Source organism: Bos javanicus, chromosome 23, assembly GCF_032452875.1.
Source record: "Bos javanicus breed banteng chromosome 23, ARS-OSU_banteng_1.0, whole genome shotgun sequence".
Lineage (NCBI taxonomy): Eukaryota > Metazoa > Chordata > Mammalia > Artiodactyla > Bovidae > Bos > Bos javanicus.
Window position 1 is genome coordinate 44976341 of NC_083890.1, and position 24796 is coordinate 45001136.

At 45.8% G+C, this 24796-nt stretch overlaps 1 protein-coding gene across 2 annotated transcripts in view; it reads left to right on the plus strand.

Annotated features, from left to right (window-relative positions):
- Window positions 1-1414: 1414 nt before the first annotated feature.
- Window positions 1415-24796, plus strand: part of ADTRP (androgen dependent TFPI regulating protein) — a 67307-nt gene continuing 43925 nt past the window's right edge. Inside the window, exons 1-3 of one of the 2 annotated variants that reach the window (XM_061398864.1) lie at window positions 1415-2187; window positions 14508-14642; window positions 16259-16360. In XM_061398864.1, the coding sequence (XP_061254848.1) occupies window positions 2035-2187; window positions 14508-14642; window positions 16259-16360 (390 nt within the window). In that variant the 5' untranslated portion in view covers window positions 1415-2034. The remainder of the gene's footprint in view (window positions 2188-14507; window positions 14643-16258; window positions 16361-24796) is intronic. The other variant, XM_061398863.1, reaches the window with a different exon arrangement.

Here is a 24796-nt window from a genome sequence, read left to right on the forward strand (position 1 = left end):
CAGCTCCCTGGGAAACGCCAGGGAGACTGAGGCCTTTGTCTCCTCTCCTTTCCCAATATTTCTTCAAATCCTTACCCATCTGCAGACCTGTGCTTGAGATTTTGTATAAAGAGATAAAAGTCCCTCAATCCATGATGATGCTTACTAGGAATCCATCCTGGGGGATATAGCACAGGGAGTCACATGAGCACCAAGTTTTAAGATGTATCTGATCCTTTCCTGAGAGAATTTTCTGATGGAAGAAGTAGAGGAAGTGGAGAAATATTGCAAAGGGAGTCTGAGGGTGGACAGAGCACATATGGTTCCTTTGTGGTTAGGCATGATGGCTCAGATGGTAAAGAATCCACCTGCCATGTGGGAGACCTGGGTTCGATACCTGGATTGGGAAGATTCTCCAAAGAAGGGAACGGCTACTCATTCCAGTATTCTGGCCTGGAGAATCCCCACGGACAGAGGAGCCTGGTGGGCTACCGTTCATGGGGTCGCAGACTTGGACACAACTGAGCGATTTTCACTTCACTCTGGTTAGGGTTCAGACTGCAACTCAACCTGCCTCTTAGTTTCTGTTGAATGCATTCAGCTCGGGCTTCAATTTTCTCATCTGAAAATGAGGATTACACTAGAACGTGCTTCATAGCGGTGTTTAGAGTGCTGCACAAAGCACTTGGAACAATACCTCCCGCACGATAAGTACTATATTAGGCAATATTGTTATATTCAGTGTTAACTTGGGCTGTGGACCTGTGTATGGGATTTTATATTTCTCATTTCCCAGACTGCCCTTTCCTTTGAGAATGGTTCCAATGCAGACCTTATACTGTTGGCTCAGGCTTGCTCTTCCCTCGTGTTTAGCACCTGATGTCTAGGATCCAGTGATTCCTAGGAGGTAGTTTGCTTGTGTTTTGCACTCCAGGTACAGCCTGCTGTTCTTTCCCCTAGTTCCTGCGAGCTCTGATTAAATCACCAAGCACCGCCCACTCCAGACTTACTAACTGCACCAGGAGCACTTCCCTCAGGGACCTGCTCAGAACCCTGCGAGCCAGTTGCCCGGGGAAACAAGCTGGTGATGTCACAAGGTAGACACTTCCAGACCTCTCTGAGGCCCCCTCTGTAGGGCCTGTGGCAGGGCCCAGTTCTGAAAACTTTGCCCAGCCTGAGCATATTCTTGTCCACTCCAAGGCAATGCAGAGACCCTCATTCCCTTCCAGCGGTGTCCGAACTCAGGTATGTTGGGGTCATGGCCACACGTCTCTTCCTGGTTCTCTGGCTACAGACCTCTTGCCGTACTTCTTCCCTCCCAGGGAATAGAAATGCCTATGCAAATGGAGTGTGTGGGACAGCTCTCAGTAACTCTTGGTTCTCTAGCATACAGATAAAAATCCGGGGGGGTGGGGGGAGGCAGCTAAAACCCTGGGGCTGATCGATAGAGGATCAAAGGTTATTTCAGATTTCAGAGGGCCTCAGAGACCTTCGGAGCAAGATTACAACACCCTTCCCATTTCTAGTTACTCCCGTCTGTGTGCTAAACGTACCCACAATCTCTTCCACCAATCTCTTCCACCAGGTTTGTCAACCTCATTCTCATTCTCTCAGGATATATTATGGCAACTTCCTCACGCTTCCCTTTGCCCAAAGGACAGGGTAGAAAAGAGAATATCTGGCTGTGAGGATATTTCACTAGACTTGACTTACCGATGAGGTCATTTAATCATGCCCCACCCTAGCCAAATAGTGCAAAGGGCACTTCTTGCATTGCTCCCTGCCCTCTTCAAAGCCTAAATACTGAAATGCACGAGCAAAGCTGCACATTCCCTGCTATTTTCTAAATGAAGGCATCTGAGACTCAGCCATAATCCTCTCCCCCACGTTTATCAGGAACAGGAGCCTATGAGGGAAGCAAAACCCAGCTGCGTTGGAGTTGTCAGTCCCAGAGGGGTGTGTTTTACGGTGCTCGTCTCTGGCCTGCCCTAGGGCTTCTGCTGTTACAAGGACTCTGGAAGGAAGCTGCTCACTGCTCTCTGCTTAGACCTAGCCATGACGAGGACATCTACGTGTGTATATCACTTGTTTGTCTTGAGCTGGTATATCTTCCTCAACTTTTATATCTCACGAGAAGGAGAGGATCTGCGGAAATCCCAAATCTTTCTAACTGGGGGACAATGGAAGTACCTAACATTCCTTAATCTGGTAAGTACGCATCAGGAAGCAAGCTATTTGTCTCTAATATCAGTGCCTTAAACGTTAACACCCTTTGGTTTTATCCAGTACAAAATTCCATGATCTTTCTTCTTCATAGTTTGTGAGTTTGGGCATTCTCTTTTACTTGGCAATTTGCTCTGAGAAACCCACTTTGGGAGTTATCCATAGCTACCTCCTGTGCTGACTAATTGTGAAACACTTTTTAAAATTCTCTTTTAAAGAAACTTATCTCTTTTTTTAAAAATTATTAAAAATTGTTATTTTTAAAAATGTTTAACTGGAAGATAATTGCTTTACAATGTTGTGTTGGGTTCTGCCATACAACAGTTGGAATCAGATATTAGTCAGTTCGTCCCGCCCACTCCTTCCCCTGCTGTGTCCACAACTCCTTGCCCCCATTGGATGTTTATTTCTCCTCTGCTCAAGCCCCCTCATGAATATGCATGTTCCCTTAGCTTGAAACCTCCCCAGTTTTGCTATTTGGGGAGACACTACTTGAGGAGAGATCCCCAGTGTTCTCCTTACCTGCTACAGGTAATAAATCCTTCCTACTCAGGAAAAAAAAAAAAAGAATCTTACCCTGAAGTGCTTCTCAGATGAGCCTAAACGAGGAACTAAAGTCATAGTCTCATGGTTTCCTTATGACATTGACAACATATGCAGAAGAGATTTTGAACTTTGCTTGGGGAAGTCTGTGAGGGAAGGCAGAGTGGCGTATGTTGCGTAGGAAGTGCAATTTCCAGTGGAGGAATAATGCCATTTTACAGCACACCCAGACTAACAGATTTATCTAAGAAAAGCAAATACATTTTGCCACATTCAGATCCCACTTCAATTTTTTTATAGGCTCAGGCTCTATCTTAAAGGACAAATCACCCAACCAAATGGCAAATGCACATTTTCAACCATCCACAAACCAATCATATCGCTTGCTCCTTTCTTCTCTTCCTAGCCCAGCTGACCACAATGGGATGAATGAAATGATGAAGTATAAGTGAACGGGAGAAAAATAGATTTCTAAAAAACATTTGGGGAATATGTAACATTATTTTTGGAGTTAAAAGCTAAGAATGCTGTATCCTTTGGAGATGCTAATTTAAGCTTTGGAATTTTTAACCTAAATGTAGGGTGCAACATAAGTATCTGATTCCAATTTTTTGGCATCATGATCCAGGCATACGTAATGCATGGTAAGAAAAAAAAAATGACTCTCTGTAATGCTAAGGAGAGGAAATTCAGAAAGCTCAGTTCACAGAGGCCTGGAATTTCAGCTTCCTCCTCACTGGTAATCTGACTTTGGTACCTGAAGTTTGAGATTTGAGGTCTGTGTACATGCTAAGTCGATTCAGTCATGTCCAACTCTGCAAACCTATGGACTGTAGCCCACCAGGCTCCTCTATTCATGGGGTTCTCCAGGCAAGAACACTGAATGGGTTGCCATGCCCCCGTCCAGGGGCTCTTCCTGACCCAGGGATCAAACCCTTATCTACTGCGTTGCAGGCGGGTTCTTTACCACTAGTGCCGCCTGGGAAGCCTGAGTACAGCTCTGCCATGCTTGAAAAACATCAAAGTGACTGCCTGTTTCAATCGTAGAATTTTATGAAAACAAGTAAGCAGAAAACAATAACAAAAAACGATTTTGTAGAATTAGAATAATACAGCAAAAGTCTCAGCTTTCTGTATCTATTTGCTTTATATTAAGAATGGTCAATGTAAAGGGAGCAGTGTCAGCCAGGACTCATGATCTAATCAAATCTAAATTTTAGTATGGCTGTCCTATCTCACTCTCAGGTCAGTTCTGTCACTCAGTCGTGACCAACTCTTTGCAACCCCACGGACTGCAGCACTCCAGGCCTCCCATTCCATCACCAACTCCCGGAGCTTACTCAAACTCATGTCCATTGGGTCGGTGATGCCATCCAAACATCTCGCTCTCTGTCGTCCCCTTCTCCTCCTGCCTTCAATCTTTCCCAGCATCAGGGGCTTTTCAAATGAGTCAGTTCTTTGCATCAGGTGGCCAAAGTATTGGAATTTCATCTTCAACATCAGTCCTTCCAATGAACATTCAAGACTGATTTCCTTTAGGATGGACTGACTGGATCTCCTTGCAGTCCAAGGGACTGCAACGCCAACAGTGTTCTCCAACACCACAGTTCAAAAGCATCAATTCTTCAGCACTCAGCTTTCACACTAAGCGTGGCTAACAGCGGATTCATCACCTATTCCCTCAAACCAGCTTAGTGACTTCTAGCTCAGTTACATGTCCCAGAGCCATCACATTTCCAAGACCAGAGAAAGACAGTCATCTGTCAAAGACACATTTCCTAGTGCTAATTCCCTGAGTAACAAAAGGAAGACTTTTCTGCATTCTTTAGCAGTATAGTCTCTTTGGACATCTTTGGGCCCTTTGAAATGGGCTGAGAGGGGCTTACCTGTGGCTGTTTCCTTTTTTTTAGTTGTCATCTTGAAAATGTGACTTAATGAAGCATTTTCCAACTGATAAAGATGGGTTAAAAATATTTTTAGAGGATTAATTTAAGGTCAGATTTCAAATACGTGACTTCATGTATGAGCCACATATGAGTAATGAACCACCAAGTCCTGTTTCCCCTCTTGCTAGGCTCTCCCCTTCTCCCCTAGTCGTATCGCCCCTCTCATTGTAGGCACTTATTAATTGGTACCTAGATGACCAGATCATCTCTTCACTGTCCTCTCACTATCAGTCCAACCATCCATCACTCAGATTTCAGATTAATCTTCCCGACAAATGGTTTTGGTTTTATTTTGTTTCAAACATCGTGAGCCTGATTGGGAAGTGTGGTCAGCTATTCAAGAAACTAGAGTGGCTCCCTCCTACCTCACAGGATCAATCGAAAGTCCTGATCTAGGAGCTCACTGCCTACTTCGCTCTCTTTCTGGCGCTCCCCTCCCCAGTAAGGCTGGTCCGTTCTCCGGGAAGCCCTGTGTCTTCTCCAGTGTTGGTCCCCAGGCTTCTGCGGTCACTGCTCTATCCACAGTCACACCCTCCTTGAACAAAAGGCCCCCCTGCTTCTCCACCACGTTGCTGCTTTCCCAGACCACATGAAATCTCAGATCTTCCTTAAAAATCTCTGCTGAGCCTCTTTGTTTTTTCCAGATTTGTTTTTCCCTTTCCCTGAGTTTTTCCAGCATCTATTAGTCTCTGCTTATTTATGTATTGTTTGCACATCTCCACCCACATGTGATTCTTAACATTTCAATTTGTAAATAGCTCTAGAACAGTAGTTTGATCTCCAGTCTTCACCAGCCCTAACATTCTACGAGTCTCCATTGTATTATAGTGATGGGCACAGATTATCCCCATAATAAAAATTTGGTGCCTTTGTATATTGACTGGACTTGACCTCAGACTTTTCTGCATTCCTGAGCAGTACAGTCTCTTCGGACAGCTTCAGGCCCTTTAAATGGGCAGAGAGGGGCTTACCTGTAGCTGTTTCCTTTTTGTTAGGTGTCGTCTTGAAAGTGTGACTTAATGAAGCATTTTCCAATTGATAAAGATGGGTTGAATATGTTTTAGAGGATAAATTTAAGGTCAGACTTCAAATATGTGACTTCACGTGAAATACTGGGCCTTAAAATTTGTAGCTCTTGGGGTCTTAAAGGATCGTGTTTCCTAATGATTAGTGTTAGCAAATGACTAATTAACTAATGGTTGCATTTATAAAGTCACAGAGGTCTCATAACTTACTATAACACTCTTGGATTTATTTTACGTAAATTTACTGAAGTCAGTACCCCATCCTGCTTCCAGGAAATTTACACCCCTCGCCTTTAAATGGGGCTTCCTAGGTGGCTTCTTAGTGGTAAAGAACTGCCTGCCAATTCAGGAGACATGAGAGATGCAGGTTCGATCCCTGGGTCAGAAAGATCCCCTGGAGGAAGGCATGGCAACCTACTTCAGTATTCTTGCCTGGAGAATCCTATGGACAGAGGATCCTGGTGGGCTACAGTCCATGGGGTCGCAAAGGGTCAGTCAGACATGACTAAAGTGACTTAGCATGCCCGCACTTCTTTAGACAGCCTTAATTTCTAGTGGGCTGAATATCCATTATGGACCCTGAGAACAAAGTCTGACTTAATACAAGTCAGCATTCTAAGAGTGTCTCATTTCTTTCTGAGGCCACCTCAGGGGATTCAAAGGATTGACGCCTGGGGCGTGAGGTGATTTGTGGGAATTTCACGGAGAACTGGTCACCATGACCGATTCCTGCCTGGTGCCTAAGGAGAGTAGAGGAAGGAGAGGAGAGATGTGAGTCTCTGAGGGAGTAAACTGACCCAGGGAAGAGGCAGCCAGTTCTCTGTGGAGAGGGAAGGCAGCATAGCCTAGCGGTTATCATTGGCTCTAGGAGCATGGGCTCTGTGGGCAGCTCCTCGGTTCTACCACTCCTGACCCCAGGCTGGATATTTCTTTGTCTCTTACTTCCAAATCTGTCAGACAGAAAAAAAATAGTGCTTAACCACAGACTGACTGTGAGGGACAAAGGACCTGACATGAGGGAAGCACCCAGAATGGTGTTAAGCAGTAAACAGTGGAATGAGAAGATGGGAGAATGCTGGTGAGTTTCTAGTCATCTCAGCTAGAGCAGGGGTGGGGCAGAGGGGAGGGGATTTTGTGGGACATCAGTCCCCTCCCTGAGCACCATGGGTGGTGGGTCATGGATTCAGGCAAGGATCACCCACGTGCCTCACTGCTCAAGTATCTGCCTCCATGGGCTTTGTGCTCCAACTCCCCAGCTGGCAGAGGCCCACAGTGGAGTCCCTGCTTTATCTACGTAACAGAGGCCCAGTGGATGCTCAAGGGGGTGGGGGCAGCACCCTAGGGGAGAGTCTGCAGGCTCAAGTAGAGGGCAGTGAATCCCACTGAATGTGAAAGCTCCCAGAAGCTGGGCATGGAGATCAGGCAGTGCTGTCGGACACCCTCCGGGTGCTCATGTTGGCAGGGCTTCCAGAGCCTTGATCTTCCACAAACGTTACGTTCCCTCCACTCTGTCTGCTCCACTTCCATCCAGGGGTGGTCCTGGATTCCCCAGGGAATGCAAGCTGGGGAGAGGAGATAGAGGGAATTTTCAGCTACAATTTAAACTGGCTTGCAGAATTCATAGAGTTTGCTGGATTTTCCTCTTTTGAAAAATAAACTTCCTTCTGAAACGTGGTTGGAGGTGGTGCCTCATAACTGGGATCTCCAGGGGAGATTCTGGGCAAGCCCCTCCCTGTTTCCCACGCCCCACTTTATCGACAGAGGCACTGATATTTCCCTCCGCTCTTCATATAAAATTGCCCAAGTCAGGCAGCTCTGACTCGAGTATCATCAAGCTGTCTGGCTCTTTGGCTTCCCTGGTGGCTCAGATGGTAAAGAATCTGCCTGCCAATTCAGGAGCCCCATGTGTGATCTCTGGGTCAGGAAGATCCCCTGGAGGAGGAAATGGCAACCCACTCCAGGATGCTTGCCTGGAGAATCCCATGGACAGAGGAGCCTGGTGGGCTACAGTCCATGGGGTCACAAACAGCCAGACACGACTGAGCTACTTTCACTTTCACTTTCAGGCTCTCAGGATGACAACAGCAACTCCAGTGCATAGGTCCTCAGGGATGGCAGAGCAGGGCCAGGGGGAGAGAGATGCTTGGGGACATCTCATCGTCCAAAGTCCAAGGTAACCCGTGAACAGTGAGAAGACAGGGATTCATTTACAGTATACAGAGCCCACTTCCATACTTGGGACCAACCTCTGATTTCCATCATCAGTCTAATATATTCACTCTCAAGCTCAACAGAGTCAGAAATAAATATACTTAACTGTCTATTCCACAAAAACGCTTGAGACCACTGCTTTTACCTCTCAGAGAGCGGAAAGAATGTGGGCTGATAGGAGGGGAGAGTCCCCACCAGCACCCGAATAAAAGAACTGCAATTTATTGAGTAACCACAACAACCTTTTGGGAAGTTCACTCTGCACAGTATAAAGACTAGTGGCTGAAGGAAGGCCTAGCTTCCTGGGTGCCCCTCACTTGCCGTGTTCTCCTGAGTGAGTTACCTACCTTCTCTGTGCCTCGTGCATAGTGGCTGTGTGGTGTGGCGCACGGACTCCTGCCCTTCCCAGCCTCAAGGTACTCAATCCCCAGCTCCTGGGAGGAGGGTTGACTGCTGATTCCTTACATGCGAGCGCCTGTCCCGCAGCTGTCCTCAGCAGAAGGGAGCAGCCAGGACCAGGGCTTAAGGCCAGTGACCAGCGGACCTGGGCTCCAGAGGCTGGCCTCCAGGGCAACTCTGACGGCAGAGCGAGCTCCAGAGCTCCTTCCCAGAGTGCGAGAGCAGCTGATGGCCCTCAGCTGCACTGCCCTTCCGGTTTTCCTGGCTCCCTTCCTCTTGAGCCCTCCTCTTTGAACACTCGGCAGGTAGCTCTCAGCATCTCAGATGCTGTTTCTCGAGGAACCTGACCCACAAAATGTGAGTCAATGTACAGAAACGGTTCCTCTGCCACCGCCTCTTTCTTCTTCTTCCTAATAAAGACATATTAACATAGAGCCTGCCCTGGTCTGTATCATGTCTAATTTCTGGCACCTAACAGACATTCTGTGAATGTTGGCTGCACATGATTAAAACATGACTCCCACTGCTAAGAGTGACTTTCTAGAGAAGCCCATCCCACTGGTAAGACAGTCTACCCCATGGCCATCCTTCCCCTACACAGAAGCCAGCTGTGATCAGCTGCACAACACAGGCCAAGCACTCTGACAAATATATCTTCCTTCCAACCTGTCCCTCAATGTTCTTAATTCACCACTAGATCTCCAGGGAAGCCCCAGTTCAGATCCATTTGGCAAAGGCTTCCTCTACTTGCCCCAAGCGCCACCACCCTGACCACCACAGTTACATATTAATAAAACTCCTCAGAACTAATCCCCATTTGCTGCTTTATTCTGGATTAATCTCCAGTGCAAGTGTTGCATCATTCTGAAGGCGAGACCTGAGAAAGTCCCAGCCTGTCTGAGTCAGGCACGGAGAGCTGAGCTGGGCGTTGTATTACTTGACTCATTCAATCAGAGCTGTAATGCCTTGCTCAGGAAATTTGTGGAATCTCCCTCTGTGGAATTATTTTTAAATGAAGCAATTCTCATTTCCTGGGATAGGTTAATAGGGTTCTGGCTTAAAGCAAGGAAAATAAACTTGATGGCTTAGAAAGGTTAATAAGCTTCTGTGTTCTCAAGATTTTTGTGAATCTTGTGAAGACGTACAAATGTAAAAACTGAATATCCTTTAGCTGTGGTTTCTTAAATTGCACTAGTTATAAAAAATGTAAATTAAGCTCTCCCAGGTGGTAAGTTTGTCAGCTAGCAATAAAAATGGAAGACCGTGAACAAACTTAGATCAGCAGCATTTCAGGAGAAGGCATCAAAGAGCCAATGGAATTACGCAAGAAAACATAAATTAGAGGACAGCAACTCTGAAGTAAACCCTGACTGAGAAGATACCATCAGCTCTGCTTTTCTGAGCAGCCAAAATAGTTGAGGAATGTAAACAACAGTAGTTTTGTTGTAAGAGCCATAAAAGGTGGCCAGTGGTCCTATCTTCTTTGAATGCTACTGTATTAATTTGCTGCTATAACAGCGCACCACAGGCTAGGGGACTTGAACAGCAGAAATTTCCTCAGAGTTCTGGAGGCCAGAAGTCCACGACCAAGCGGTAGCGGGGTTGCTTCTACAAGCCTCTCTTGTTGGCTTGCAGATGGCTGCGTCTCCCTGTCTTCACGTGGTCTACCCTCCGTGTGGTTCTGTGTCCTTATCTCCTCTTCTTATAAGGACACCGGTCCACCCTACCGTCCTCATTTTAACTTCATCAGCTCTTTAAAGGCCCTACGTCCAAACACAGCCCCTTTCTGAGGTACTGAGGGTTATAACTTCAACATGTGAATTTGGGTGGGGGAGTGGGTACCATTCAGTCCATAACAGCTGCCATGTTCCCCTTGACTATTCTTTCTGTGAGTGTCTTCTCAACATTCCAGTGTATCATCCTTAGAGAATGAGCAGACGAGTGTCCGTTTTGTGAGCTGATTCAAACCTGGCCTCAAGGCCTTCCCTGAAGCCTCCCTCTCCTTGCTCCCAGCTCTGCTGTGAGCATCCTCTAGGCCCTGTGTGCCTGCTCAGTCGCTTCAGTCCCGTCCGACTCTGTGGCCCCATGGACTGTAGCCCACCAGCTCCTCTGTCCATGGGATTCCCCTGGCTAGAATACTGGAATGGGTAGCTATGCACTCCTCCAGGGGATCTTCCCAACTCAGGGATCAAACCTGCATCTCTCATGCCTCCTGCATTAGCAGGCGGGTTCTTTACCTTTGAGGGCTTCCCTGATAGCTCAGTTGGTAAAGAATCCGCCTGCAATGTGGGAGACCTGGGTCCGATTCCTGGGTCGGGAAGACCCCCAAGAGAAGGGAAAGGCTGCCCACTCCAGGATCTGGCCTGGAGAATTCCATGGACTGTATAGTCCACGGGGTCTCAAAGAGTCAGACACGACTGAGCACCTTTCATTTTCTTTACCTTTAGGGCTACCTGGGAAACCCTCAAGCCCTCACTCTCCCTTATTTATTTCTTTTGGCAACCCCCTATCCCCTGCCTCCTGGGCTCCTCCACAAGGGCCCCATAGAGACTCCTTGTTGATGCAGACGGTGGCGCGGCACTGCGGGTGGAGATCAGTGGAGACAAGGCTGCCTCATGTCCACAGTGGGCATCTCTCCAAGGCAGCGTCCGCCTGCGAGCTGAGGGGAGAGGGGAGACGGGGTTGATGGGTTTGTGGGCTCAAGTTGTGTCGGAGAAGGAGAAGCCCCGGAGGCTGTGAGTAAGAGCCGGTGAGAGCCCACTTTCCGTGTTCTGCAACTGGGAAAAGGCAAGAGAAAGTCAGGATGCGCTTGACGTGGGATGACACGAGGAAGGTCCCTGCAGAAAGCAGTCACGTGGACTTCACATGCTGGGCGGAGGCCGCTCTCCCCGAGGAGGGAAAACCTGGCAGACGCTCAGTGCTCAGCGCGTGATGAATTGCCGTGTTGACAGAACGGTGCAGGCCTCCTCACCGGGGCCCAGGCCCCCGCCGGCCCTCCCTGACTCCAGCAGCTGCCTACGCTGTCCTCGGGGGGCGAGCTGAAGGCCGCTGGGGAGGAAGGAAGGAGAGGCCTCTGCAGCCAGCTTCCGCGGGCAGAGGCTGCCCCCCGGTTCTGCAGCTCTGAAGGGGCAGAACAGCAGGAGTGAATGACAAGTCCGGGGGTGGTGGCAGCCTCTTCCTGGCCTTTAAAACTGTTGCCCACGGTGGTGCCAGTGGTAAAGAATGCACTTGCCCATGCAGGAGACTTAAAGAGACATGCGTTCGATCCCTGGGTGGGGAAGATCCCCTGGAGGAGGGCATGGAAACCCACTCCAGTATTCTTGCCTGGAGAATCCCATGGACAGAGGAGCCTGGTGGGCTAGGGTCCCATAGCGTTGCAGAGTCCGACACGACTGAAGTGACTTCCCACACTTTGTTGCACACCCATCCTCGCTGGAAGGCCCCCTTCTGGCTTGAAGCTTCCTCCTCAGGGTCAGATAGGCGTTCTTGCATGTTCCTGCTTTTCTATCATCTGGTCATTCTTGGCTACTTTGCGGCCCCTCCTGCCCCTTAGAGGAGGGTGTTTCCTCAGCCTTGGCTGCCTGCTTCTCTCCTCTTCCTTCTGTCATCTCTTCAGAAACCTCATTCCACCATGGAGCTTCACTTTCTGCATCTGGGCAGCCCCGCCTCCCTGGAGACTGCGAGGTCTGCGTTTGCAAAAGCAAGTTCCTCTAGACAAGTGATTCTCAACCTTGGCTGCTCTGATGGAATCACCCGAGAGAATGTTTTAACATCCTGAAGCTAGGTTGCACCCGAAGACTCATTACATTAGAATCTTTGGGGGCTGAGAATCAGACTTCGGGATTTTTTGGAGTCATTTTTAATTCTCCCACCTGGAGACAGTGGTCTCTGGTCTGAGCTCCCACAGTGGTTTCATCTTTGTTCTTAGACAACTGACACGTGGTTTGTTTGTTTGTGGGTTGTAAAGTCTGGCTTGAAAAACAAACTGGGTTTCCTGGCCTTGATATTTATCAACCATGAGACTTCAGGCAAGTTTGTTCAGCCTCAATTTTCTCGTCTGTAAATGGGATGTGGAGAGGAATAATACTACTTACCTCAGGGGGTTGCTACAAGAAACTGAAAGCTTAGATCAGTGCCTGGCATACAACAGGAAATCAATAAAAGTCAACTATTACCCCCAAATCAGCTATCATAGTTTTGAGTAGTCAGTAAGATTTGTAAATGATAAATTTGTGTCTAATCCAGTGGTTCTAGAACCTAAGCCTTTAAAAAGATCACCTGAAGAGTTTATTAGAAAACAAATTCCTGGGCTCTATCCCCAGAGTCTCTGATTCTGCAGGCTGGGGATGGGGTGGGGAGGGGCTGAGCACCCTCATTTCTAACAGACTGGGGGGCATTGCAGGTCTGAGGACCCAGGTGGGAGCGTCCCTGCCCTCTTCCCCCAGCGTCCTTTCCTGCTCACCCCTGCTGCCGCAGGAGTGGCAGGAGGCCAGCTTGGCTAGAGGTCTTCTAGGGTCCCGGACACCGAGATTGTTTTCCAGCCACCGATGTGGTTGATCATTAATTAGTCCAACTGCCCAGGTACCAGAACTTGCCTGACTCAGACTCGGAGCAGAGTCCAGGTTGTTCTTTCTGTACCAATCAGAGCTCTCAAGGAACAGGATGGATTCTGAGGCAATAACTCAAAACCAGCTCCTAGTCTGTACTGTCATGACACTTTTTAGAAGCTGTGGGTTTGTGGCAAACTGTGCGAATGGACAGAGTCTGCTCTGATTGTGATCTATGTCCTCAAAAACGACCCTGCTTCTTTTTTTTTAAATAAAAAATTATTTATTTTTAATTGAAGGATAATTGCTTTACAATATTGGTTTCATTTCTGTCATACATCAGGGGGGGCTTCCCTGGTGGCTCAAACGGTAAAGAATCTGCCTTCAATGCAGGAGACTCAGGTTTGATCCCTGGGTCGGGAAGGTCCCTGAAGAAGGGAATGGCAACCCACTCCCGTATTCTGGCTGGGATGGTTCCACAGGCAGAGGATCCTGGTGGGCTACAGTCCCTAGGGTCGCAAGGAGTCAGGCGCGACTGAGTGACTAACACTTTCACTTTCACTGGCAGATATCAGCTGGAATTAGCCATAGCCAATGTACGTATGTACATAGCCATTGTACATATGTCCCCTCCCTCTTGAACCTCCCTCCCACCTCCCACCTTTCCCCTCTCAGGCGAGGAGAACAGACTTACAGAGACGGGCAGGGGGGAGGAAGGAGAGGGTGAGACGGACAGAGAGAGAAGCAGGGAAGCACATACGCCGCCATATGGGACACAGATAGCCAGCGGGGATTTTCAGGATGACGCAGGGCACTCAGACTGGTGCTCCGTAACAGCCTGCTTCTGTTTTACCCCCAAGGTACTCAGATGTACCCGAGCCCACCAGGTGCTCTATCCCTGTGGACTGAAATCACTCCCTCAGACAGATAGTCTCTGCAAAGCCTTCAGATTGACCCTCTTTGTTTTTAGGTGTTTTTTTTTTTTTTTTTTTAGTTTATTTATTTTAATTGGAGGCTAATTACTTTACAATATTGTAGTGGTTTTGCCATACATTCTCATGAATCAGTCCCCTCTTAATGAGGCGAGGAGGGGGCACTGGCTTCTTCCTCAGACACGCAAGATGCTGCTGTGTGGGTGTCCCCCGGGGGAGCACAGAGGTCCTTCGCAGTGCTCTTGACCCTGATTCTGGCTTCTCTAATGAGATTGCAGCACCAGGCTTTTAAAGCCATTTTCTTCCGAGGAAGGAGCCAGAACACATCCACCACTGAGTCTGGTGCTGTGCCCTGGTGCTGTTTACTTGATTTTCCCCTCCTCTGTGCAGCCAGGGCATCTATCTCATTACATTCTCCTGTTAAGCGGACTCTATTCTGTTTCCATTTTCACTCAAGTCCATTATGCTAACTACTGTACACATTATTATCCCCTAAACAACTTTACACATTCCGTTTTAGTGAGCAAGGTCAGGGCCCAGTGAGCTGAAAGACCAGCCTTCCAGTTGGCTCCCAACCAGAACAGCCAGCAGCCCCCTGCTCCTCAAATCAACCCTGCTCCCAGAGGGATGGCGCTTCACGTCAGTGAAGAATGTATTAATTAAAGGAAATGAAAATGTGCTCATTTGTTGTAATGAATTTAGGTCTTGCAGGCCATTTTCTTCGGGGTGGCCTGCCTGGAAGATGTGCTGAAAAGAACCAAAGGGAAAAAAGACATTAAGTTTGTAACGGCCTTCAGGGACCTGCTTTTCACCACACTGGCTTTTCCGATATCCACAGTAAGTTACAAAGATATACAGGTGATATAATGCACGTGTCATATGGACCAACGGTTCTCCTAGGCAGCAAGAGCCCATTACTGTAATCCATGGCAACTGCATTTGCATAAATAGCCCGAGGACTGCATTGCACTGCCCAGTGTCTTGGGGAAATAAGACACATCACTGCCAAGATTTATCATTAGCTTTTGTATCTTTGTGAATGTTTGATATGAGATCCTTATTACTGTCTGGCAGGGAAGTCTAAAGGACCTTTCTTAACCAAAATACATCCAAGATAACCTTGGTTCCAACAAGATGACGGGAATGGAGGGTGCTAAAGATGGACAGGGAGGCCTGGCGTGCTGCGATTCATGGGGTCGCAAAGAGTCGGACACGACTGAGCGACTGAACTGAACTGAAAGAGGGAGATGAATAACTTGCCTTTCCTACATTTGGTTTCACTTGAACAATAAGCATTTGTTACTTTTGCAAGTGGAAACCATTTTTTTAAAAAAGGTATGAAACCTTCCAAAGTTGACATTTTGAGAGGAGAGAGACAGTCTGTCTGAAATACCTGGGGTGGGGCCCACAGTGCGTGGTGCCTCATGCATTTTGTTGAATGAGTGGACATCGGGAAAAAGTAAGACATATGCCAGGGGCAGTTGTAGCTGGTACTGTCCACATTTCTACAACATCACTCACGATCTCATTCATTAGTTAGAATGAAAACAAACTGAAGCCAGGCACACCAGTGGCCCAGCAGGGCCTGTAATGAAAAATGACTATCTCCTTCCACCTGTCATTGTCCTGCTTCCTACAGTATTGAGACTTTAAACTTAAATCCAGCATGAAACTCTCCAAGCACTAATGAGTTCTCAGATGGCAGAGCAAGTACTGGCATTCCAATCTTACTTTGCAGGACACCTTCTCCTCCACCCCCAAAAATCTTCTAAAGCCCAAGTTGCTTAACAATGGAGTTTATTCATTTTTTCTAAGAGTTAGAAATTGAGCCTTTGGAATTTAAGAAGATAGGACAATCAGAAGATTAATGTTTTGTTTTGTTTTTTTATCTCTGCATTGATTTTGTAGCATGGAAGGCAGAGACTGAAAAGATAGCCAAGGGGTACAAGAGGATGGAGATCAATCCAGCGTTCTGAGCAAGAAAGAGATCCAACTGTCAGTTAACTAGCTTGGTGGATTATCCTGGGGGCTTGTCACTTATCCTCCCCCCCAACCCCGACCCCGTCTCCCTGCTCCCCTGGCCACGCCTACCTAGAGAGTGGGCAAGCTGTAAGGCTTAGCCACTCCATTTGGCTGCTTTCAACCTCCTGGGGAAGCTTAGAGAAGAGAAAAGTCATTGGTTAAAATGAAATGACTTAACGATCTGCAAATTCTGTTTCTCTACATCCTCTTTGCCTGCCACAATGACAACTGATTCCTAACTCTCTCAAGTCCCCAGAGACTGAGCGTTGTAATTCTGTGATTAATAATTTTTTCCTTCATTTAATAATTCTATATAAGAATGTATCTTTAAAACTGGTATCTATTTTTATTTTGCTATGTTTCTCAACTATCTTAGGAAGCGCTGATTGAAAATAAACCTAATGGTGTTATTTTTCTGTTCTATTTTGCAGTTTGTATTTCTGTCATTCTGGATTCTCTTTCTCTATGATAGAGAACTCGTTTACCCTAAGGCCCTAGATAACGTCTTTCCAGTGTGGCTGAATCATGGAATGGTGAGTAAAAGGAAAATTTAGTGAATCCTGAAAAGCAGTAGACTCTGTTCTGAGAACTCCAAGTGCCTTATTTATGTTTCCAAGCTTCTCCTCAAGCCCCGGCATCCCACTCACTCCTCCCGCTTCACCCTGTCACTGTTTATTTAAAGAGCACACAGAACATGAAATGAACAAAAAGTGGTGCTGTAGTCAGAATCACTGAGAGCAGATGGGATGTCCAGGCAAAACTCTTGCCAAGTTGCTTATGAAGTCATCGAAAAGACATGAAACCAAACGGACAGGCAACTTCTTGGAGGTTCCAGTCCTGAAAGAGAAGCACCTTCAGCAAATATTAATAACGTGTAATGAGATTCCTACCTGGGAATTGAATCAAGCAAGCTTTAAAATTAATCCATCCTGAATGTTAACTAGACTTACCGTGGTAAACATTTTGCCGTACATACGAACGTCAGATCATTATGTTGTACTCCTGAAAGTAATATGTAATTCCTGTCGATTATACTTAAACACCTCCCCCACCAAACCACCCAAGTGTTCAAAGCATATGTCACAGCTCAGAAGTAATTTCTTAGTCAATACCTGATCAGGAACATTTATCACAAAGTGTTCTGCATAATTCTGTTTCCCATTTGATTTTTTTATTCATGCATTTATTTTTGAGGAACTGAAGAGTACACAGGACCTGTTCTGAGTTATTCAGGTCACAGTATCTGGATGCCCCTGCCAGTGGCCTGCACAAGCAGAGCTGGAGCAGGCCTGCCCAGGTCTGGGATGAAGGAGGAGGTCTGAGTCATGGGCACGAAGCCATCGTTCAGAGTGTTTGCTCCACTTCTCAGTATTTACAAAATGTATTTCCACGTTAGTCAGGTGTTCAGAAGGAGGTCCGAGAGTCTGTGAAGCAAATGACGTTTAAAAACCTCCGGGAAATCACAAGGGAGTTGCGTGTCCAGGCAAAAGGAGAAGGGGTCAGCAGAGGAGGAGATGGTTAGATAGCATTACTGACTCAATGGCCAAGAACTTGAGCAAACTCTGGAAGACAGTGGAGGACAAAGGCATCCGGCATGCTGAGACCACGGGGCCACAAGGACCCAGACTTGACTGAGCAACTGAACAACAGAGTGTGTCAAGGCTCCTCGGGTTCACGGACTTTCTTGCACCCTCAACTTTTCCACTGTCCAAAACGTACACGATTAGCAGTTTGGAAAAGCGGCTCTGTCCACTAACTCTGCTCTACCACACGGCCTGCCCCTTAGGAAAAAAACATACTTTCACTTGAAATATGTTCTCAGTGAGACACTAATTATTAACTAAGGTATACAATTCCAATCTCATTTAGAGTTCAGGACCAAATGTATTAAATAAATCCCAGTGCTCAGAGACCCCTCCTACAACCTTCTCTGTGTCAGATCACCTCCTCACCGTCCCAGCTTCCCATGAGCATTAATCTGAAACCCTTACATAGGGAATATTCTGAATATTTGATGGCACTTACACTGTTAAACGGGCTTCCCAGGTGACTCAGTGGTAAAGAATCAGCCTGCCAATCTGGGAGACACAGGAGATGTGGGTTCAGCCCCTGGGTCAGGAAGATCTCCTGGAGGAGAAAATGGCAACCCACTCCAGTACCTGGAAAAATCCCATGGACAGAGGAGCCTGGGGGGCTACAATCCATAGGGTCGAAAAGAGCAGGACATGACCGAGACTGCACTCACAGACACACACACGTACTGTGTTAAGCCTTTTCCTCAAATAGGAGCCCATTTAATTCACACAACTTTCTTTAAATAACAACTATAATCCTGACTTTTTTTTCCAAATTTAAAAAACACTCAGAAAATTTAAGTGATTTACCTGGGGCCACTGAACTCATAAGTGGGACAGTATTTAAATCCAAGGCTGATTCACTCTTCGTCACCTTATATTACAGTAAGTGCAGAACTTTTGGTTTGATCTGGTTTCATAATTCACCAGGCAATCAAAAAAGATGTCACTTTGCTGATTAACATAGCAAAGTGAGAATTCTCACTTAAAAAAATCCAAAACCCCCATCTGCCTGCTAATAAGCCAAAGCACTACTTAAGAAAATGAAGCTATTTGAGACAACTGACTGAGCTAGACGTTACTGAAATAAAAAGGCAGAGTATTGAAAGTGTCTTTTATCTGGAGCCAAATACATATATCAAATAAATACCTTTTCGAGGTTTTGTTAGCCCAGCTAGTAGTTTTCTTACATCTATTTCAAGCTTCCTACCTCTTTGGGGTACCATTTTCCCTCATGGAAGTAAAGTTAGGTTTCTTCCAAATAGTTGTGATGGTGATGCCCAGCACTTGTGAGCTTGCTAAACAGCCATATGGATTTTTGGTACTTTTGGAAGCAGACAGCTTGATAATGTACATCCTATCCATCAGTTAATTAGCCAGGCAGATACTATACAACAGAGAACACAAAATAGTTGCATACCTTCACAATTGGGGGTTTCTTTTGACCCTGCTCCTTGACTTTTGGCCAATCAGGTAACCCGAATCCTTTAACGTGAAGGTCAAAAAAGGTGGGATGAGAGTGAAAAAGAGAGCAAAAAAGGCAACCTGCCCTGTGTCAGACACAGACTCTTCTGTGATTTTGTTAATTTAATTGGAGAACCTCTCAAGAGAACCATTTCTGGTGACAATGTTGGTGTCAGCAAAACCAGCATTGGGTACACCCAGTAGGATCATCCCCAAACTTCCAGGCTCCTTTTCATGTCTGACCCACATCCAGTGTGCTCACGACTGCCTCTCATCCCTCTCCCCCAGCCTGCCACCCTTACTCTGGACATTTTCTGTCCTCAGCATTAAAGTCTCCTGGTCTGTGGCCTCAAGGAATGCTCTCTGTTAATTTTCTAAATACTGGTACAAAAGAATACAGAAATGACTGTTACTGGGTTAATTTGTCAACACTTCCTACATTGTAACAGTGTCCTCGTGTGACAACTCAAATGAGTAAATAAAAATACCCAGAAACCACCACTGTGGCGGCCAAAGTGATGATGGGTAGTCAAACCGGCATGGATCTAGTTGTCTCCACCTGAGGCTGGGCCTGGCCTTAAAAGGAACCGGTATTGTTCCTTTTTTCCTTTCCACACTATAAGAATTTCTTCTGTACAAATCCAGTGTTATGCTTTCCTGAAAGGGCCTTTCATTTCACAACAGCATTTGCGTTTGCTATTCCTTAGCTTTGGAATATCCTTCCTGTTGTCATTTGCGTTGCTGCCCTGGGATTATTGATATTTGTGCAGTCCTTCGTAGTTTGTAAGGTGCTTATATACACATGCTCAATAATCGGGTGGTATTTTCAAATGCAGAGGGCATCTGCGGGGGTGGGTGGGGTTCTCTGATATTTTCACCTTTCATTTGGAGAAACCTGAATGATGTAGGTTGATTTCCAGAGAAATAAGTTCCCCAGACACCCCAGGTTAGGATCTAACTGTTTCCTCAGTTACTGAGTCCTCCTCCTGCTGTTTAAATCTGTCTTTTCTGGTTCTATCTTTAGTAGTCTTTTAGATAATGCCTGAGGAGTTAATGTTTTCCTGGCAAAACCTGGTGGAATACTTTGTCGTTTCTTTCCCTTCTTTCATGAAGACTGGAGAATGCTTAGCAATAAAACAGTCAGGTTGATCTACTTTAAATAAGGCAGCCTGACCGTGGTGGATGTAGGCATTTAACCGATGTTACTGTTTGGTTTGAATATACAGCAAGGATAGAAAAATGTCAATTAAAGGTGATGATCAGCTTTGAACGGTCTTACTGCAATGGCAAGTCTATTATGAACTAGAGGGGTTAGACTGGAAGGAGACCAAAGACTTGAAACATAAAGGTTTTAGAACTACACTGTGTCAAAGGGGAGAGTGGTATTTCTTCATTTGACAAATATTATGTCACTGTAAGATGATCACTGGATTTGCAGTAGTGATCTCTGGTGACTTGCAGGAGAGAAGTTTGATCAAGGGGGCCAAGGAGAGCCTTGGTAGTGCTGTATGTATTCGATTCCTGCTGCTGCTGTAACAAACTAACACAAACTTAATGACTTAAAACAGTACAAACTATTATTTTGCAGTTCTAGAGGTCAGAAGTTCAAGGGGTTTCCCTCGTAGCTCAGTTGGTAAAGAATCTGCCTGCAATGCAGGATACCTGGGTTTGATTTCTGGGTGGAAAAGATCCCCTGGAGAAGGAAATGGCCACCCATTCCAGTACTTTTGCCTGGAAAATCCCATGGACAGGGGAGCCTGGCAGGCTACAGTCCATGGGATCGCAAGAGTTGGATATGACTTAGCGACTAAACCACATGTTCAAAACGGGTCTTAAGTGGGCTAAACTCAAGGTGTCAGAGCACCGCTCCTCCTGGCAGCTCTAGGGCAGAGTCTGTTTCCATGCCTTGCCCATCGACAGTCTGCCTGCATTCCTCGGTCCATGGTCTCCTCCTACTTCACATCTGTTGCACCATTAAATTCTTAAATCTTCTCTGAACATTTTGTACTCTAGACCAAGTCCACATTAGAAAAAAAAGCTGTGACTGTCAACAATGACCAGAGAAGGGTGTTGGGAAATAACTTGTCATGTGACTCTGCAGAGGGAAGAGCGGCTCTAGCTAAGCCAGTGACTGGATGTGTCAATGCTGTAACCACAGGAAAGATCCTTTTTCACAGCCCTGCCCTAAAGCTCCTGGGCAAGAATGACACTAGAATCATTCATCACACCTTGATATTTACTTTGGTATTTTTTTCAGGTTTAATCACTACAGTGTTATTTATAAATTATCCTCTTGCTTTAAAATACCTTATTCTTTCCATTCATCTCCTAATCTAAAGTAGATTAGGCTCTCCAATGGGACTAGAGAAACACTGAGAAGTTAAATGAATGCTTAAAACTCAGCAGTGAAATCAGAAGCTAAGCTGGGATTAGAAGACAGAGTGAGTTGAGTAAGGACAATAAAGCCATCTTGCCCCTCAGGAAGTCTTAAGGTAAACAGAGGAGATTCTGATAATGAACTTCCAAAGGATTACCAGTCCACTTAGAGTTTTATATAACTAGAACCAATCAATCACAGTGCCTGCTTTCTTCATCACTTGAGAGCAGGAGCCAGAATGGTGAAAGTATATCTTTTTTTTTTTTAATCCCAATTCAGAGAACTTCCAATGTGTGCTAAAGAGTAGCTTTCTTTAATAATTCTATTATCCAGTGATACTCTATCAAGGGGCTGCCTTTTAAATAGAAGAACACCAGTAGAAAATACATCCCAATTTCAAAATCAAGGTCAAAGATTTTTAATGACCAAAAATTATACATGTCTTCTAAGAAGTTACTGGGAATTTGAATAAGTGAAATCATTTGGTGCCCTTGAGGGTTTGCTAGCAGTTCTCCTCTCCTGTGTGATGTAATTAATCCCCACTTCCATGGGAACCATGTGCAATACCACCAAGAGGATGCTAGAGAATAACCAGGATGGAGAAACTCACAACAGAAGATCCTAAACCTCCCTGAAATTCCAAGACAGATAAATAGAACCTAAGTAGGTTCAGTTCAGTTCAGTTCAGTCACTCAGTCATTTTCGACTCTTTGCGACCCCATGGACTGCAGCATGCCAGGCTTCCCTGCCCATCACCAACTCCCAGAGCTTACTCAAACTCATGTCCATTGAGTTGGTGATGCCATTCAACCATCTCATCCTCTGTCATCCCCTTCTCCTCCTGCCTTCAATCTTTCCCAGCATCAGGGTCTTTTCAAACGAGTCAGTTCTTTGCATCAGGTGGCCAAAGTACTGGAGTTTCAGCTTCAGCATCAGCCCTTCCAATGAATATTCAGGAGTGATTTCCTTTAGGATGGACTGCTTGGATCTCCTTACTGTCCAAGGGACTCTCAAGAGTCTTGTCCAATACCACAGTCCAAAAGCATCAATTCTTCAGTACTCAGCTTTCTTTATAGTCCAACTCTCAGATCCATACATGACTACTAGCAAAACTAAAGCTTTGACTAGACAGACCTAAGTAGGTAGGGGAGCATTAAAGTCCCATGATCTCAGAACAGAAGTGAAAATGCCCACAAGCAGCCTGGTAGAAAGTGGGAAAGCCTTCTCTGATAGATCTGAATGGACATCCCCTTCCTAATTAGGGAGCCAGCACAGAAAAGCCCCTTCATGCTTCTAGCTGCTTCGTTACCCGACAGCAGACACTGAGAGCTGCAGAGTCCTGCCCTTGAACAGGGAGCTGCTGACAGACTCAACCAGCGCCCACATCTCTTTCCCTGGTCTCTTCATCTTCTCTGCCTACAGAGCAATCACTCATGCCTAACTGGGAATTGAGCCTCTCCAAGTCCTCTAATCTTACTCTCACCTCCAGGGCTTTGGGTTACCAACCAGGAGATGATTTCTATGAGCTTCCTTGGTGACTCAGTGGTAAAGAACTAACCTGCCAGTGCAGGAGGTGCTGATTCCATCCCTGGGTCGGGAAGGTCCCCTGGAGGAGGAAATGGCAACCCACTGCAGTATTCTTGCCCGGGAAATCCCATGAACAGAGAAGCCTGGTGGGCTGCAGTCCATGGGGTTGCAAAATGTCACACAGGACTTAGCAACTAAACCACCACCACAACAAGATTTCTATAGAGAATTATCTAGTCTATTTGATGGTGATTCCACTTGCCCACATATTATACATCCATCGCATGGTTTCCTAGCTCTCACATGCTTATATTCAAAGTTTTGAATTCCCAGCCCTGCCCTCTGTCCCTCCCAACCCAATGGGCACATTCATTTATATATAGGTACTTGCTTGCCAGGTGCTTCCTAAATCTCAACAGCTCTTCCAACCCACCGTAACTTACCAGCTTCAGCCCTTTTCTATCACCTTCATGTACTCATTAGACTCATGCATTTTCTCTAAAAGTTTATATTTAGAACAAAGCCGAAGAGGAGTGAGAACATGGAGACGAGAATGAACTCTTTCTCTAGGGACCTAGGGAGTTCGTGAGTGTTGAGCCACGTGAGACGGGGTGACTGCCAGAGCCTATGGGAGTATGAGCAAAAGATTTGCTCAAAGAGAAGATCCTGCTCTTAAGCTCAGTGATTCTACACTGAGTGCTGAATGTATATGCACCGTCTTTTAATACTGGTCTGACAGCCAAAATGGCCCAGATGCCGTTAAAGAGCATCTCCATTATTATGAAAATCTGTAGGCAGGTCGTGCCCATTCCCCCTAGTCACTCAACGAATCAGCTATCTAATTATGAATGTTTAATAACAGAATAAAAACCTGACGTTAGAAACAAGGCTGCCGATCAGGAGCAAGAGGGCATGGCCATTGATTACTTGAAAATACCATTTTTGCTACTGTTTTAGGACATGTGACTAACAGACAATAATGTAGTGATATTTCCCTTTTTAGCCATTTCGTGCTTGACATTCTTTAGCAGCAGTGATTGGCAGAGATACTAAAATACTTAACCTATCAAACAGTATTTAATGAAAGTCTTTTGTCTCCAATCAACCTAGGGAGTTTAGTTTAAGGCTTATATGTGGGAACATTTTTAATTAATATGCATACTTTTTCTGACATATTTTAAAATACTTTGCGAACCTAATCATGTCAGAGTTAGTGGCATTAAAATATCACGGTGATCACAGAAATTGTAAGCTTAGCAAAAAAGGTGCTTAAGAAATATTTGTTGAATGATATTTGACAACTGGAATATTAAGCTGCCTATCCAATGGGAATGACACTTAATATCTTTTGAGACAGTGACTTTTAGAGCATGGTATATATAGTCTAAGACAACTCCAGGTGCAGATCAGCAGGAAATGTGCCATCTGGTGAACCAAACTCTATCTTCACAAAAGCCCTTTCACATCTGTTAAGGTTCTTCTTGGGCTAAAAAGTTTGAATGGATAAATATTAGGAAGAAAGGTGCTGACCCTTGATCCCTAAACCTCAGTTGGGGATGAGTGGAAGCAAAATGTCTTGGCTCTGGGTCTCAGTTGCAGAAATGGTTGATCTCAGATCAACAAGTTTTCTACAAGTTAAAGTTTGATTTAATGTAAAGATTTTACTTAGGTACCAGAAAATCTCAGTTCTAGCTCCATTTCTGGGATTGTCTTGCTGTGTGGTGTTTGGGAAAGCTAATAGACTTACATTGGGTATTAATTCCTTAAAATAGGTGTGTTTACTCTTCTTAATTCTCCCTGATGCTATTGTTGTTCAGTTGCTAAGTTGTGTCCAGCTCTTTGTGACCCCATGGACTGCAGCATGCCAGGTTTCCCTGTCCTTTACTATCTCCCAGAGTTTGCTCAAACTCATGTTCATTGAGTTGGTGATGCCATCCAACCATCTCATCCTCTGTCATCCCCTTTTGCTCTTGCCCTCAATCTTTTCCAGCATTAGGGTCTTTTCCAATGTGTCAGCTCTTCAAATC